Genomic DNA, 15,431 nt, shown 5'->3' on the forward strand with positions numbered 1-15,431 from the left:
ACACACACAGACATACACATACACACAGACATACTATGCACAAACATGTAAGAGACAGATTTAATAACAAAAACAAACTTTTTCCTTTTTCTTCAGTTGCAACAAAAACAAACTTGTCATTTAACGGATCATATGAAAGAACCCGCGCATAAGAAAGAGGGGAAAGAAATGGCAATTATCAGATTACCACCAATTATCAGAATCAATCAAGGCTACAAGCTATGGAAAAAGCAAAAACAAAACAAAGGCAACTGCAGCAAGCATGAGTTTGCATTAAATCAGATATTCAGTGAGTCAAAATGTAGACAACTGTGTTTTCTGATGTCATTCATGTACCTACGTACATGTACATGTACATAATAGAATTGGCAACATTTTCCTTGATTCTGGTTTTTTGTGTGTGTATGTATGTTAAATTTTCCATTAGCATTGTGGGGATCATTTCTTTATTCTTTACAAATATGTATAAAGTACATTTTTATTTTTTGTCAAATACAATCAAACTTGAGCTTCAAGAAGAGGAGGTGAGCTAATGGACACACCCTATTTTATTTTTTTTAACTTGATTTTTGAAAACACTAATTGAAATCCAGTTCTAACATTAATAATTTGTGTCACTCTGTTCTTAATCATCACCAGGAGTGGTTTAAAATTGTTTGCCTGTTTTACGCATAAGCTGTGTGTGTGAGAGAGAAATTAGATATAGTGCCCGTGGTGGAAAAGCAACTGCCACTTGTCAATTTTCCTAAGTAGGTTTTAATCAATAATTTGTATCTCTCCATCACAATCATTACAAGTCATGGCTTAGAATATAGTTTGCCTGTTCATACATAAAACTGTAAATATCAATGTCATGCTACTGCTAGAAATTAGTTACAGACTATTGAAGGTAGGAAAGTGGCATCCACCTGTCAGTATTATTTTTTTTTTTGGTCAGTTTTCATCCTGCACTCTTCTCATCAAGACTAATTAACACATAGTTAATATCTAATTAATATTTGATTAATACTAATTAGTGTGCCAGAGCTGCTAAGTTGCCCCGATTCTTCTGGAGACGTCCTGAAAAACTCAGACGGGATGATTTTAGCCTAATACTGATTGCTTGTAGGAATCGCTCTGGTTTTGATGTTTGAATACTGGAAGCTGTGATTTGTAGATTAGTGGAGTGATCTGTGTGTGGCATTTTCTGAGATAGAATGCAATGCATACCATCTTTGAAAAATCCATGACAGATGACAACAGGTAATAGAATGATTCAAAGTTTGCAAAACAGCTAATTTGTAATTTTGCATATAATTTTCTTTTTATGTCAATCTATGTGACGATGGAAGACTGATAAAGAATCATCAAATTATCTTCCTCACTATGTCCTTACCACTTTTAATCTTGGTTTGGGAAAAGATTAGAAGAAAAGACTGATGCATTTTCTTTTGTAGAAATACATGCTTGTCTGCAAGAGGGGACTTAAATCTGTTGATCCGTGGTTCCATGCTTAGATTCAATGTTGCCTTTTGATAGCAGCCACGTGAAGGAAACCATGATTAAGATTGAACATCTACAATTTTGCTGTGGTTGTTTGCAGTTTCAGTAGTACAATGATTATAGTTTGAATTTTATTCTTATGTCTTAACCCACAAAAAATGACTTTTATATTAACATAACACACCCTCTAAAGCCTCTACCCCCCCAAAAAAAAAAAAAAAATGGGGAAAAAATGAAAAAAGAAAAAATGAGTGAAGACCAGTTTAAGTAAGCAGGGAAACATGATATAACTGGAATGTGACATTCTATTTGATTGTTGTAGATTAAACGGAGACTTTGTATGAGAGTGATGAAACGTAAATTTGTTGACATACAGCTGTATCATACCTGTACCTTGCAGCACCATTAAACATGAGTCTTTCCTGTATTTTCTTAAGGCTGATACTTAACTCTTTATGTGCCATGGTGGAAACCCCCTGTGTGCCACGTTATTCTGAGACACGAAGATAGTCGTGCTTTGAGAAAGAATTCTGCTTTTCCGATTTGTATAACTTCTACACATTTCTGTTAAGATGGGCATAATAGTAGGCAAAGTCAAGGAGGAATGCCAAGCTTTGTTACGATATAAATTGTATGACGAATCTATTTTCAATTTTTCTTTTGAATGACCAGTTGCTACATTACTGTAAAGGCATGACTTTTGCACATAAAACCGTGACAGAAACTTAGAATGTACGAGCAAATCTAGTTGGGAACATCGCTTGATAGTCGACCACCACATAGAATGCAAGTCGTATATGAGAGGAACAAAAGCACAAGAAACGCTTTCATTGTGCCGCGGGATTAGCAGTAATTAGCGGTTTATTGATCGGTCTTGGCGGCTTTGTTTGTTGAGCAGAATATGCGAAGTTGGCATGCCGTCGACTGAGTCGGACGTGCGAATGTGGCACATAAAGAGTTAAGCTACGGTCAGTTCTCCTCTTAGTGAAAAAATAAAGTGAAAATTGCATTTTGTATGTTACCAATATTAGTTATGGTAAAGGGCATTCCTTTTCAAAATGCTGTCAAACCCAAGACTTGTGTTTATTGGACTCTCGTCATTAAAAAAAAAAGGTATTTGACAAAGTTCTACCAAACATTAATTTAAACATTGAATAATTCTCATACTAGTGCATGGTAACTACAATTCACCCGAGAGCATCATATACAAGATAAACATATATGTTATCTGAATCCTTGATGCAAGTCCATTGTGTTGCATAAATGCCACATATGTTTTGGGTTCTACTATTCATGGGCACATACCTTTGACTGTAACATGATCAATTTTGATAGTATTTTAGAGGTGTATTCAAATATGTAATCTAAAATACTCTACACTCTTTCTTTCCTGAAAAGTAATAGTTTGAATATTGATATGTGCTTAAAGTTATCATAGTTTTGGTTGAGACCAAAACTTCAGGTTTCTGACTTCAGGTTTCTGACTGTTTTTGCTGAGATAATGAGAAACCTTTTATGAAATATGAAAGCACATATAATCCAAGAGGAATTCAAAGTTTATTTGATGAAGATTGGATTTGAAATGGCCGAGATATCCAAAACAGGGTGATCCTAATAGGAGGTGGGACCCACCTTTTATTAGGATTTTTTTTTGTACTGTGTGTTTGGATGTCTCAGCCATTCCAAATCCTATTTTTATCAACTAAACTTTGAATTCCTTGTAGAATGGTATGGTCTGTACTATTTCATATTGAAGTGTTTTCTTGGTATCTTACAAAAAATAAAAAGCCCAATTCTCATCTTAACCAATTCTCTACCATCCCTTTAAACTTTGAAAAAAATACAATATTTATTTTCTAGGAGCAAGCTGAGAATGCAGGAGGGGCAGATGAAGAAGGAGATGACCACTTGGATGCTGTCAATGCAGGTATCTTTAAAGAGGAAATCCACCCAAAAAATTAATTAACTTCAAAAGAACGAAAGGGATATTCCCTACAGAACAATACAAACATTTCAAAAATCGGATAAGAAAATAACGGAAGATATGAGATTTTGAAATTTCACATTTTTTGGGGGAAACATTTCTTGGCCAGTCCTTATGAATATTCAAATCAACAAGTTTATGATATATATTAGAAATTATATTAAATATTCATATTACATAATATGATATATTCCTTATATCAAAAAGTGATTTGGCTGGGTATGGGAGAAACAATGTATATTTCCATGGACATGCAGTGCAGCTACCAACACAATGGTAGCCATTAACCCATTGAGGACAGGCTGATTTGCTACAGCACTCATTTCCCATAGACACCTGCCCGAGTATACTCGAGACTCATCTTCAATGAGTTAAAAGTAGGTACACACGTACAATGTATCCTACACAACCAATGTTGTGTAGTCTATATGCTAGGAAGCCTACTTTTAATCTTTACCAAAACTGTGCTAGCTGTGCAATGAACAGGACCAAAAAAAAAGAAAAGAAAAAAGCCAGGATGTAAACCGCTGTAGAAACAACAATGAAGGGATTATCAGATTAAGCTGAAATGAGCATCAACACGTTCTGTCCATGATTAAAGTGAACTTTCAAAAAATACCTGATCACACTACTCTTCAAAAAAAAGGTTGTAGAAAAAACTGCTGAAAACCTACTTTCCTTTTCATTTTATGATTCCAAACTCAATAATAATGTAGAAGAAGAGTAGCTCTTTCAGAATGTATGGAAACTAAAATTTGACTTTGTTGACCCATTTCGCCTTTTTTGAGTCCTCATGTAAATTCAAGGGGTGCATTTTTTTTGTTGGTTTTGTGATGCATGGTCACAAATGGTTGTATGTATTCTGTTCCATGCAGACATGCTGGTGACGATGGAAGCTGCAGACAAGAAGGATGACAAGGATAAGAAGAAGAAGGGTGCAAACTTCAAGAAGATGGCGGGAGGATTCGCCAAGATGATCAAGAAGGGTGACGACGACGATGAGAGCCTCATGGACCTCATGATGGAGGTAGGTTCTAGAGGATCTGGGAAGGGGGGGGGGGAAGGGGTAGGGGGAGGAAGAAAGTGTCTCCGATGGCTCCTCGATTTGAGTTTGGATCTATACTTTTGTAGCCATCTGCAAAGCAAGAAAAGCTTGTAAGCAAACAGCAATAGGATGCATGCAAATCTAAAAATTGAAGTGAAGTTCCCCTCCAAGGAGTGCGTGAATGTCAAAGATCAAGAAAAATGAAGATGAGGATTAGCACCAAAGGTGGGCTAATGAGGAAACTAAAAGGTGATGGAGAAGATGATGCCAAAGGCGATGCTGTTAAGCATTTTATACCGGTAGTGGTTGCCAAGCGACGGTTAGGAAGATTCGACTATGGACAGGTAGAATGAGAGATTCAGATTTGTTGATGATGAAGATGGCAATAAAAATGTGATGATACCATGTGATGATGATTACAAAAATGATGATAATGATGATTATGATGGTGATTGATTGATTGATTGATTGGTTGATTGATTGATCGATCGATTGATTGATTGATTGATTGATTGATTGATTGATTGATTGATTGATTGATTGATTGATTGATTGATTGATTGATTGATTGATTGATTGATTGATTGGTTGGTTGATTGATCCCCAACATTTGGTGATGATGACAACAAATATGATAATGATGATTATGATGATGGTGATGGTGGCAGTGATGTTGATGTTGATGGTGATGATGATGATTATGAATAATATTGGTTTTCAAAGATGTGGTTAAGCAACATAAAAGTGTATAACATTACACCAGTCATGCCTATTTCTAAATAGGGTAGAAAGTGAGTTTTAGTATTGAGCTCTCCCAAATTATTGTGCTATTAGACCTCATAGAATCTTTGTGCCCCGGTTGTGATTGTTATGTTAAAAGTGTAGGTTCATTGTTCAGGTATTATATCCTAAAAATGTGAGCATAACACATCCATTGTGAAAGAAGAAACTTTGAATTGTGGAAAAAATCTGACATATTTTTTTTCGCCCTGGTCATTTGTAAAACCCGCCACAGGAAGAGGTAAGATCTCACCAGTACAAAGCTTGTTGTGCCTTAGTTGTGTTCATGTTTGTCGCACCTTGTTTTTTTTGTCCGTTTGTCCGTTTACTTCCGCACAGAAGTACTGCCTTGAACACGCAAACCTGAAGCCGTATTTGGTTTGTTGCTGTCGTTTGCTGTTGTTTTCACTCATAGTCTATGAATTTTCCAGCTCATGTTTGTCATACTTGGGTTTTAGCTTCCATCATTTGCATCTTGCATGCTCATTTGTCTGCAGAAATTGCACCTTTTGTGCCTATGTTATCTTAAGTTTGTTCTTTTACAACCGTTATTTTCCTCTTTGAAATAATTGAATTTTTTAAAGCATTTAAAAAAAATTCTTATCAATTTTCATCCCTGTCCCAGCCATTGGGAAATTGTGAATCCCCAGATTTTATCAAATTTAATTTGCTGCTATGTGGTGTTGACATCAAACAACCTGCATTATAGTTTTTTCTAGAAAATTAAATTGATGTGTACTGTAGGAGATGATTTCAAATTCGAGGAATAGACTTTTTCAGTAAAGGTAAGTCAAATGTGAAACAAGTTACTACGAAACCAAAGCAAAGAGTTATCTCTCTGTGGTTCCTTCAGCCTGCCAGGGGAATCTACATGTATTACAGCACCAGTGAGGCTGATGTAGTAGTGATAACATTAAGTATTAAGATGAAGGGAATGGTAACAATAACTAAAACACAATTAAGAATCGCTCGTTATAATAATTGATAGTGATCAGAGTAATAATATGATTTATATATCAATGATTATAAATTTATAGTACTAATGATTGGTAAAGATTAGAGTAATAATAATGATTTAAAATGCAACATTGATGAGGTATAATGATGAATGTCATTGACAGTCATGATAATTAAAAAAAGATAATTGTGGAAATAGATACGCAAGTTTTCAGTCAAAAGCCTGAATAAGACCCTTGCAGCACGAAAATTCAGCCCATATGTGTACAAATTACTTTTTGTGGATGTATTTCAAGACCTCTCTTTTATTCTAACTGGAGTCCCCGTGGATGATATGAACAGAATAAAACATTAAATGACTACATGGATGAATTGGTCCATAGTGAAAATTGGCTAGTAAGTAAATGTTGGTATTCACTTTAGCACAAACATTCATATTGCAGCTGCATGGCAGCTTCATGTCTGTTAGTGCTGATTGAGCACTTTTACATGATATTTACATTTGATTTGTGTTGATTGATTTCGTTTCAGCATGTTCATTGTTCTGTTGCATATTTATGTTTGTTTTTGTTTTAGTGTGTGTTTGTGTGTGTGTGTTTGTGCCGTTTTTTTTGTCAACTCCTGCTCTGCACTCACAGACCTGCGGTGTAAGACACAAGAATATAGTGGTTTGCTCACATTTTCACTCGTATGGGTAGACACACAAGGGGACAAGAGCATTCATAGTCATTTCATTTTATACTTTTAACCAAGGCTCATGCATGTCTGCTTCTTTCAAACTTAAGGCTTTTATTCAGTAATTCTAAGAGTGTATGGTTTATGTAGCTTCTCCAGCGTAAATAAGCTACAGGGAGGTTGATTCGAACGCACTCCTTCAATAAACAAACAGTCACAACAACAAGTGCAGTTCCAATCCGTTAATCGTCGTTGAACGTAAACGTTGATCATTGTATGAAACATGGAATATACACGTTCTTGTTGGGTGTCATACATAGAATGAAGCGTGGAGTGTAACTTGAAGTGTAAACACGGAGTGAATGTAGGGGAGTGGAGTGTATTGGAGTGGAGTGTATTGGCGTGGAGTGTATTGGCGTGGAGTGTATTGGCGTGGAGTGTATAGGCGTGGAGTGGTTCGCTGAAATGCAATAAGAAGTTAAACATAATAAATGCAAGTTCAGCGTGTAATATACACTATATACAACATTTTGTACCAACATAAGTTGATGTTTACAATCGCTTAATATGTAACGTACATTATTAACCATGAAGTTACTAATTATAACTAATAAATGAAACAGTATCACAGCATTGATACATGTCTGAGGTATATAACACTAATATATACAATGTTGCTTATAATTAGCTACGCACCTTGCAATCAAGTGCTTAATCCTGCAATTAACACGCACCTAAAACGAAACTAACTTTAATCCTGATTAAGCTACTGTGCGAACAACCCTCACTGCAGAGGAGAACTGTTCCTATGGCAACAGTATCTTTCTTGGACTTTCTACCACAACGCAGTGCACCGAACTACGAACCCCTGTGTGTGTGTACTCCTTCCTGAATACATGTACCTAATTTCACTACGCATACATATACACTGACATACACAGTTAGGTTCATAGAAAGCTACAAACAAACTTTGAAACTTCTTTTAACTACTTCAAACTCTCATAAACATGGGATATAAGATTGGAATATATCTACAATGAACATAATAGTGTATTCTACTATTCACAGCTACAATTATGCAGTATTAACCCTAACTTAAGCAACAAACAAAGTCCTGCACTGGCCTATTCTCCTTCCGCCTCTCTCTCTCTCTCTCTCTCCACTGGAGAGTATATACCAACACAGTGCAGGCATAATATTTACACACACAGAGTGCACTGACCGTCCGTGCACGCATAGCTAATGCAAACTTTCTTATGTTCCGATGAAATCTTACTAACTTTTTGAGGATTAATTCTCATTAATTACACTCAACATGATGCTACAATTAACATCAGTAATGAATATGACTTATATTAAATTCAATGTTTGACTCACCAATTGTTTGGCCTCTTGGTTTCCACAAATTCTTGGTGTAAAAGTTCCTAAACATGAAAGATGATGTTGGCCGTTGGACTTTCCTTTGTCTTAGTGATGTGGCTATGGTGAGGAGTTGGCATCTCCTACCAGCCTTGGGCTAATTTGCATGTTTGCCTAAGGTGTTATCCAATGAGCAAACTGTTGCTATGTGGACTTGGCCTTGCTAAGATTGGGCTTGACCAACTGTGGGCCTATTTCATTTTGGGGGGACTGTTACCAGGGGAGAAAAATGGGTCTTCTTTGCATAAATTTGCATAGGCTCATAGTTTTAGTCTTTTCATTACAGACCCATCTCATTCATGCCGCAACATACCGGCCCCAATGAGCTAACTATCAATTTAGATCATTCCTAAATTTACTTAGCGGCATACATATCAAATCTGATTACATTCGTTCATTAATTCATACCTCGTTCACAGCATGAATAAACTCAATTACCCTTGTAACATACAGAAATATAACAATCTCAAATACTATAATTCATAACGTAAGGACACTTCCATTCACTAGATCAATTACTGTAAGCGGTCAATTCTTTGATAATTCTTGTAGCAGGCACAGTTTTACTACAGGTCTCCTAAAGTGCTTGTGGCCAACTCTCACCTCCACCTGCCTCACTCTACCATCCCTTCCTGGGAAAACCTCCACAACCCGCCCCAATGACCACTGTCCACGTGGAAGGTTGTCGGCCACGACCAAGACCAAATCATGCTAATTACACAACGAAGGATGTAATTGTCCTATTACTACTTAACACATGCTTCAGCATTATTTTACAAACTGTACATCACACAATGTTGCATGAACAACTTGATAAACATAACAGATGTACCATATGTTTACTGATGCTTATGTCAAGTTACGAATCTCCTCGTGCCTCCAAAAGGCACAACTTTGAGATGGGTCTCCTGAAGCTTTTCAGACCCACCCGTACATCAACTTGCCTGACCCAACCAAGCTTATCAGGGTACGTGGCCACAATCCTACCTAAAGGCCACTGCCCACGAGGCGCACAGTCATCTGCGACCAGGACTAGATCATCTTGCATGAAGTTTCGTTTGGATTTTGTCCATTTCTGCCTCTGTTGGAGGAGAGGTAGATATTCTTTGACCCAACGTTTCCAAAACTGGTCTGCGAGGTACTGAACCTGACGCCATCTTCGTCGGGTGTAACAGTCATCCTTGGTAAATATTCCAGGGGGCAGGGATGGACTCTTCCTCAGCAGGAGTAGGTGATTGGGTGTAAGAGGTTCGTCGTCATGTGGGTCGGTATTCAGTTGCGTCAAGGGTCTGGCATTTAGAATGGCCTCTACCTCAGTCATGAACGTCATCAACGCCTCGTCTGTGATGAGCTGCTGGTTCAGGAGGCCTTCAAGAATCTTACGAACCGAACGTATTACACGCTCCCAAACTCCTCCCATATGACTTGCTCCTGGAGGGTTGAATTGCCATTCCATTCCCCTTTGGCTTAGGAATCTTCCAATCTTACTGCTGTTCAGCGATGCAAGACTTTCTTTCAATTCCTTGTGTCCGCTTCTGAAGTTTGTTCCGTTGTCACTGTATATCTTTGCGGGGCACCCCCTACGGCTGATGAATCGTCTCAGAGCGAACACAAAGGAATCGGTATCCAAGGAGTGTGCTACCTCCAGATGTACTGCTCTTGAAGCAAGGCAGGTGAACACACATCCGTATCTTTTCACCTCACTGCGACCTCTCTTTACTCGGAATGGCCCGAAGAAGTCAACTCCTGTGTAGGTGAAAGGAGGCTTATCTGGAGTGACCCGTTCTGTAGGAAGGTCAGCCATGAGTTGTTGTCCTCGTTGTGAGCTTCTCTTCTTGCACTGCAGACAATTTCCCAATACCTTGCGAACGGTAGCACCACCTCGGATTACCCAGTACTTTTCTCTGAGTGCAGTCCACGTCATGCCGGCGCCTGAGTGTCCAACATCGTGGTGGTAGTAGGAGACGAGCAAGGCAGTCACGTGGTGATCATGAGGGAGAATCAGTGGGTGCTTCAGATCATCTGAGAGCGGGGATTTTCCTAGTCTTCCTCCAACTCTCAGCACTCCTTCAACGTTGATGGGGTTTAATTTGTCTAGTGTGCTTGAATTTGGAGGTGTTCCTTTCTTTCCTCCACTTGACATTTCTGCTGGAAAGGCTTTTCTCTGCACTTGCTTGATTATTTCCAGCTCTGCGTCTTCTAGCTCCTTTGCTGTGAAGTGTCCCGTTCTCACACTTCCTGCATCACCCTTGTGTCGTAGAAATGCCTTGTAGCGCAGTATCCATGCGAAAGCCCTCTTGAGTTTGTTCCATGAAGAGAACCTGGTTAACAGCTCATCTAGGCTGTCAGTTGACGTCACTGCATTCACGTTAGCCTTCTTCACCTCCACATCATCTTGTGGGATGTCCTGCAGAACTTCTGGAGGGGTTGGCCAGTTTTCTTCCTCTTGCCACAGGAAGTTCGGACCCTTCAGCCAACGTGGATTTTTCACCATCTCCGTTGCTGTCATGCCACGGGATCCATCATCAGCCGGGTTGGATGCCGTGTCCACGTGACGCCATTGTGATGGTGTGGACGCAATGTGAATTTTAGCAACACGATTTGCCACGAAGGTTTTAAATCGTCTGCTCTCATTCCGGATGTACTGTAACACCGACGTCGAGTCTGTCCAGTATGTTGTGTCCGTGACCTCAATTTCCAATTCGTCCTTGATGAATCGATCCACGGTCACTGACAGGACAGCCGCCATCAACTCTAGTCTTGGGATGGAAACAGACTTCGAAGGTGCCAGTCTGGATTTCCCCATGAGGAAAGAACAGTGCACCTTCCCTGTGACGTCTGTCAGACGTAGGTAAGCTACCGATGCATAGCCTAGTTCTGATGCATCGCAGAAGTGATGAAGCTGTGCTGATGCGATTTCCTGGAAATCTCCCGGCTTGACACATCTTGGTATCTTGAGGCCAGTCAGTTTGGGGAGATCCTGCATCCAGTTTCTCCATTCCCTCTCTTCCTCTTCAGAGATTGGTTCATCCCATGATAGGCCTCGTCTACATAGTCGCTGAATCAGCACTTTAGCTGTGAGGACAAAGGGTGCTACGAATCCTAGTGGGTCGTAGAGGGAGCTCGTAATGGAAAGGATGCCACGTCTTGTTGCAGGCTTCTCCTTCATGCTGACCTTGAATCCAAAGGCATCTATTTCAACATTCCACAGGATGCCCAGCGTGCGCTCTTCAGGCAACTCATCAAGTTCAAGACTTGTCACCGATGCTGCCCTGTCGGATTCGGGTATCGCCGCCAGAACGTCACGGTCGTTGCTCAGCCACTTTGTGAGCCGGAAACCACCCTCTTGTAGCAGCTTCTTCAGATCTTCCACCAGTTTCATGGCTGCCTCTTTGTCCTTCACCGACTTCAAACAGTCGTCGACGTAGAAATTCTTCCGTACTGTGTCGACTACAGTCTGGTCGTACTCTCCCTGGTGGTCTTCAGCAGTCTTTTGAAGTGCAAATCCAGCACAGCTGGGTGAGGACGTTGCACCAAACAGGTGCACCTTCATCCTGTACTCCTCTGGTTCTGATGAAAGATCTCCATTTTCCCACCAGAGGAAACGTAATGTGTCACAGTCTCGTTTTGGGACCTTCACTTGGTGGAACATGGCTTCCACGTCGCTCACCACTGCAATCGGTTCTTGTCTGAATCGCAGCAGTACTCCCACCAGGTTGTTCGTGAGGTCCGGTCCTTGTAAGAGTTCGTCATTGAGAGAGGTACCCTGGCATTTTGCTGCACAGTCAAAGACAACCCTGACCTTTTCAGGCTTCTGTGGATGAACCACTGCATGATGTGGGAGGTACCATATACCCGATGTACGTTCCTCAGTGTTCTTCCCTGACTGCTGGTTTTCTTGTTTCTGAGTCGGCACCTTTTCTGCGTACCCCTTCGTAACGTAGTCTTCGACGGTTGCTGTGTACTTCGAGTGGAGCATGTCGTCCTTTTCAAGTTTTTTCTTTAGGTACCGAAGTCTTGCTTGTGCCAGATGTCGGTTATTTGGCAAACTTGGGGGATAGTGGCGCCATGGCAGACCAACCTCGTAATGACCGTCAATGATAGTAGCACTTTCCTTCATGATCTGCAGTGCGCGTCGGTCTTCAACAGAGTCGGCTGTCTTCTCGTCAACCAAGTATCCTCCATAATCTGACTCCCAGAACCGCTTGAGTTGATTCTGGAGAGGATCTTCAAGAGAGGTGAAGTTGACGCTTGCTGAAGATCGTTCCCCTGTTGATGTTGGTCCCATCAGCGTCCATCCTAGGGGGCACCGTATGGCGTAGGGTTCCTTCCTCTTACCCCTTCTTTGCTCCATAACCCAGAATGCTTCTGGGGTGTCCCCACCGATTAGGAGCTTGATCTCTCTTTGGTCAATGGAAGGGAAGGTTATTCCCCTCAGATGATCCCATCTCCTGATACTTTCTTTGTTGGGGATAAGGCTGTTTGAGATGGGTAACGTATCCACTGTCCAGACACGTGGGAGATCAATTTCTTCTTTGCCATCAAGACCTTGGACGGTGAAGCCCACTTCGAGGCCATCTTTCTGGGTGTGAGCTCCGTTGACTGTCATCAACTCAAACTTTCTCCTTTTCCCCTGGAGTCCAAGCTCGTCAACCAGGCTTGCATCGCATAGGGACACATCGCTTCCCTCATCAAGCAGTGCCCATGTCTCCACCATCTTGACACCGGCATGGATTCTGACCGGCACAACCCGTAAGCACACTTTAAGATGTGTGGACTTGCCGCTGTTTGAGTAATTGTTACCCTTTGATTCATCAGCTTGCTTTGGTTGGTCACCGGCCCCAGTTATCACACGCTCTTCCGATGATTTGGCACCTTGATTTGTCACTGTGCTCGATTTCTGCCCTTGTGGCCCTTCGTTACTGCTCTTTGAGACGTGGAAATGAAGGAGGGTGTGGTGCTTCCACTTACAACCTTCGACCTTACAGTTGCTGTCCTGCCTGCACTCCCTGGCTAGGTGGCCTGGCTTGAAGCAGTTGTCACACAGCCGTGCCTGTCGTATCACCTTCAACCTTTCATTGCGGGACATTTGCTTGAAGCGCTGGCATGATGTCAAGCTGTGTGACTGAGAACAGCATGTGCACCTCCACGGTGACTGGGATGCCTGTTTTGGTGATTGCCCTTGCGTGGTTAGCGTTGTTCGTTTGACACTACTCGCAAACTTCTTGTCATCCTTGGGGGTAGTCGTCTTGCCCTTGCCTATGTTCTGACCAAACATGTTAGAGGAGAGTTGAGCACACTCCTCAATATAATCAGCCATCATCGAGAAGGTCGGTGACACCCGCTGTTTCATCATGGTGTGTGCTCGTTTTGCCCACTCTGCTTGCATGTGCATAGGAAGGAGCTGTTGGATCCGCAGCAGGTTATCCGAGCTGTCCATATCAGCCCGGAATCCCATGTGCGACAAGACCATCTCGCATCGCCGCATGGCCCTGGTGAGGTCCCACAGAGCAGCTCCATCGTTGGGTCTTATTTGTTGACGACTTAGCACTTTCCTCATGTGGGCAGTGGTCACCAGGAAGGGCTGCCCGAACTGGTCATGAAGGATTTCTCTGGCCTTTCTGTACCCCTCTGGACCTAGAAATGTGCAATTCTCAATGCTATCTCTGGCCTTCCCTGCACAGAACTGTATTAGATACATCAATTTCATCTTATCATTAACTGGTTTACACTCAATAGTAGCCTCGAACTTGTTAATGAAACTACAATATTCTAATGGATTACCATCAAATTGTGTCAGGTCAGACTTGGGCATGTTCATGGCCAGATCAACAGCTGAGAAAATGTCAGGCATTGTAGAGTTATTCACGTTAGCGTTTACATGGGTGGAGCTTACATCAACATTTACACGGGCATTTGATTGATCATTTGCATTCCAAACAGGGGCATTGGGATTTAATTTCTTCTTTACATCTACGTTACGTACACTACGTACTATGGAGGCACTCACCTCACTGGCGCAATTACCTTCAATTTCTTCTTGAAGCAACTGAGCCTCTACTTGCGCCTGTTGCATTTCATTTGCTACCTCTACAGCAGCGAGTTCTTGCTCAATCTTCATTTGAGCAATCTTGAGTTCTTGTGTCTTTTTCATTTGTTCGAGCTTAAGTTTCGCGACTTCAGCCTTGATCTTAGCACCCCTCAGTCTGGCACTGGATGTGGTGCTTGTCGAGCGCCGTGATGACCTACTGCTCCTGGTCGCGGAAGACTGCAGCGACGCGTTGTCGTCATCGTCATCCCCGCCTTTGTCCAGGTGCGTCGTCTCCCGCACGCTCTCCTTGGCCTTCGCCATCCAGCTCGCCAGCCTGACGTCAAACTCTTCCTTGTTCCTCCGCCTGGATTGGAATTCCTCCAGCGCAGATTCTGCTTCCTGGCCAGTTAGCCATGCATGATACTCCCCAAAGCGTTCTTTATACGATTTGAAAGTGTCATCTAACTGGCCAGCCTTATTTACAACGGCCTCATAATTGTCCGTGCTTAACATACAGCTTTCCAGTTCCTTGAACTTTCTTGTAAGGCTGCCAGCATAAGCACGGCACGACTGCTTGAGGGTCGTGACATCATCATCACCTTGGTCGTCAGTTTGTGGAAGTCGCTCCGTATTGGTTGTCATATTGCGAATTCAGTTCTCTCTTCACGCGAAGTAAACACAATTCGTGAGCTTATGAACAAGAAATCACAAACTAGAGTCCCAAATTGCGAACTAATGTAGCTTCTCCAGCGTAAATAAGCTACAGGGAGGTTGATTCGAACGCACTCCTTCAATAAACAAACAGTCACAACAACAAGTGCAGTTCCAATCCGTTAATCGTCGTTGAACGTAAACGTTGATCATTGTATGAAACATGGAATATACACGTTCTTGTTGGGTGTCATACATAGAATGAAGCGTGGAGTGTAACTTGAAGTGTAAACACGGAGTGAATGTAGGGGAGTGGAGTGTATTGGAGTGGAGTGTATTGGCGTGGAGTGTATTGGCGTGGAGTGTATTGGCGTGGAGTGTATAGGCGTGGAGTGGTTCGCTGAAAT

General features: G+C 41.5%; 1 protein-coding gene across 1 annotated transcript in view; it reads left to right on the forward strand.

The window, feature by feature from the left end:
• The window catches only part of LOC139715629 (otoferlin-like), a 141,286-nt gene that overhangs the window by 87,375 nt on the left and 38,480 nt on the right, over positions 1-15,431 (forward strand). Inside the window, exons 33-34 of the mRNA XM_071627189.1 lie at positions 3,343-3,409; positions 4,342-4,493. Coding sequence (XP_071483290.1) covers positions 3,343-3,409; positions 4,342-4,493 — 219 coding nt within the window. The remainder of the gene's footprint in view (positions 1-3,342; positions 3,410-4,341; positions 4,494-15,431) is intronic.

The sequence above is a fragment of the Diadema antillarum genome, unplaced genomic scaffold (assembly GCF_040938485.1).
Source record: "Diadema antillarum isolate AM-2024a unplaced genomic scaffold, OU_Dant_1.0 scf00000006, whole genome shotgun sequence".
Lineage (NCBI taxonomy): Eukaryota > Metazoa > Echinodermata > Echinoidea > Diadematoida > Diadematidae > Diadema > Diadema antillarum.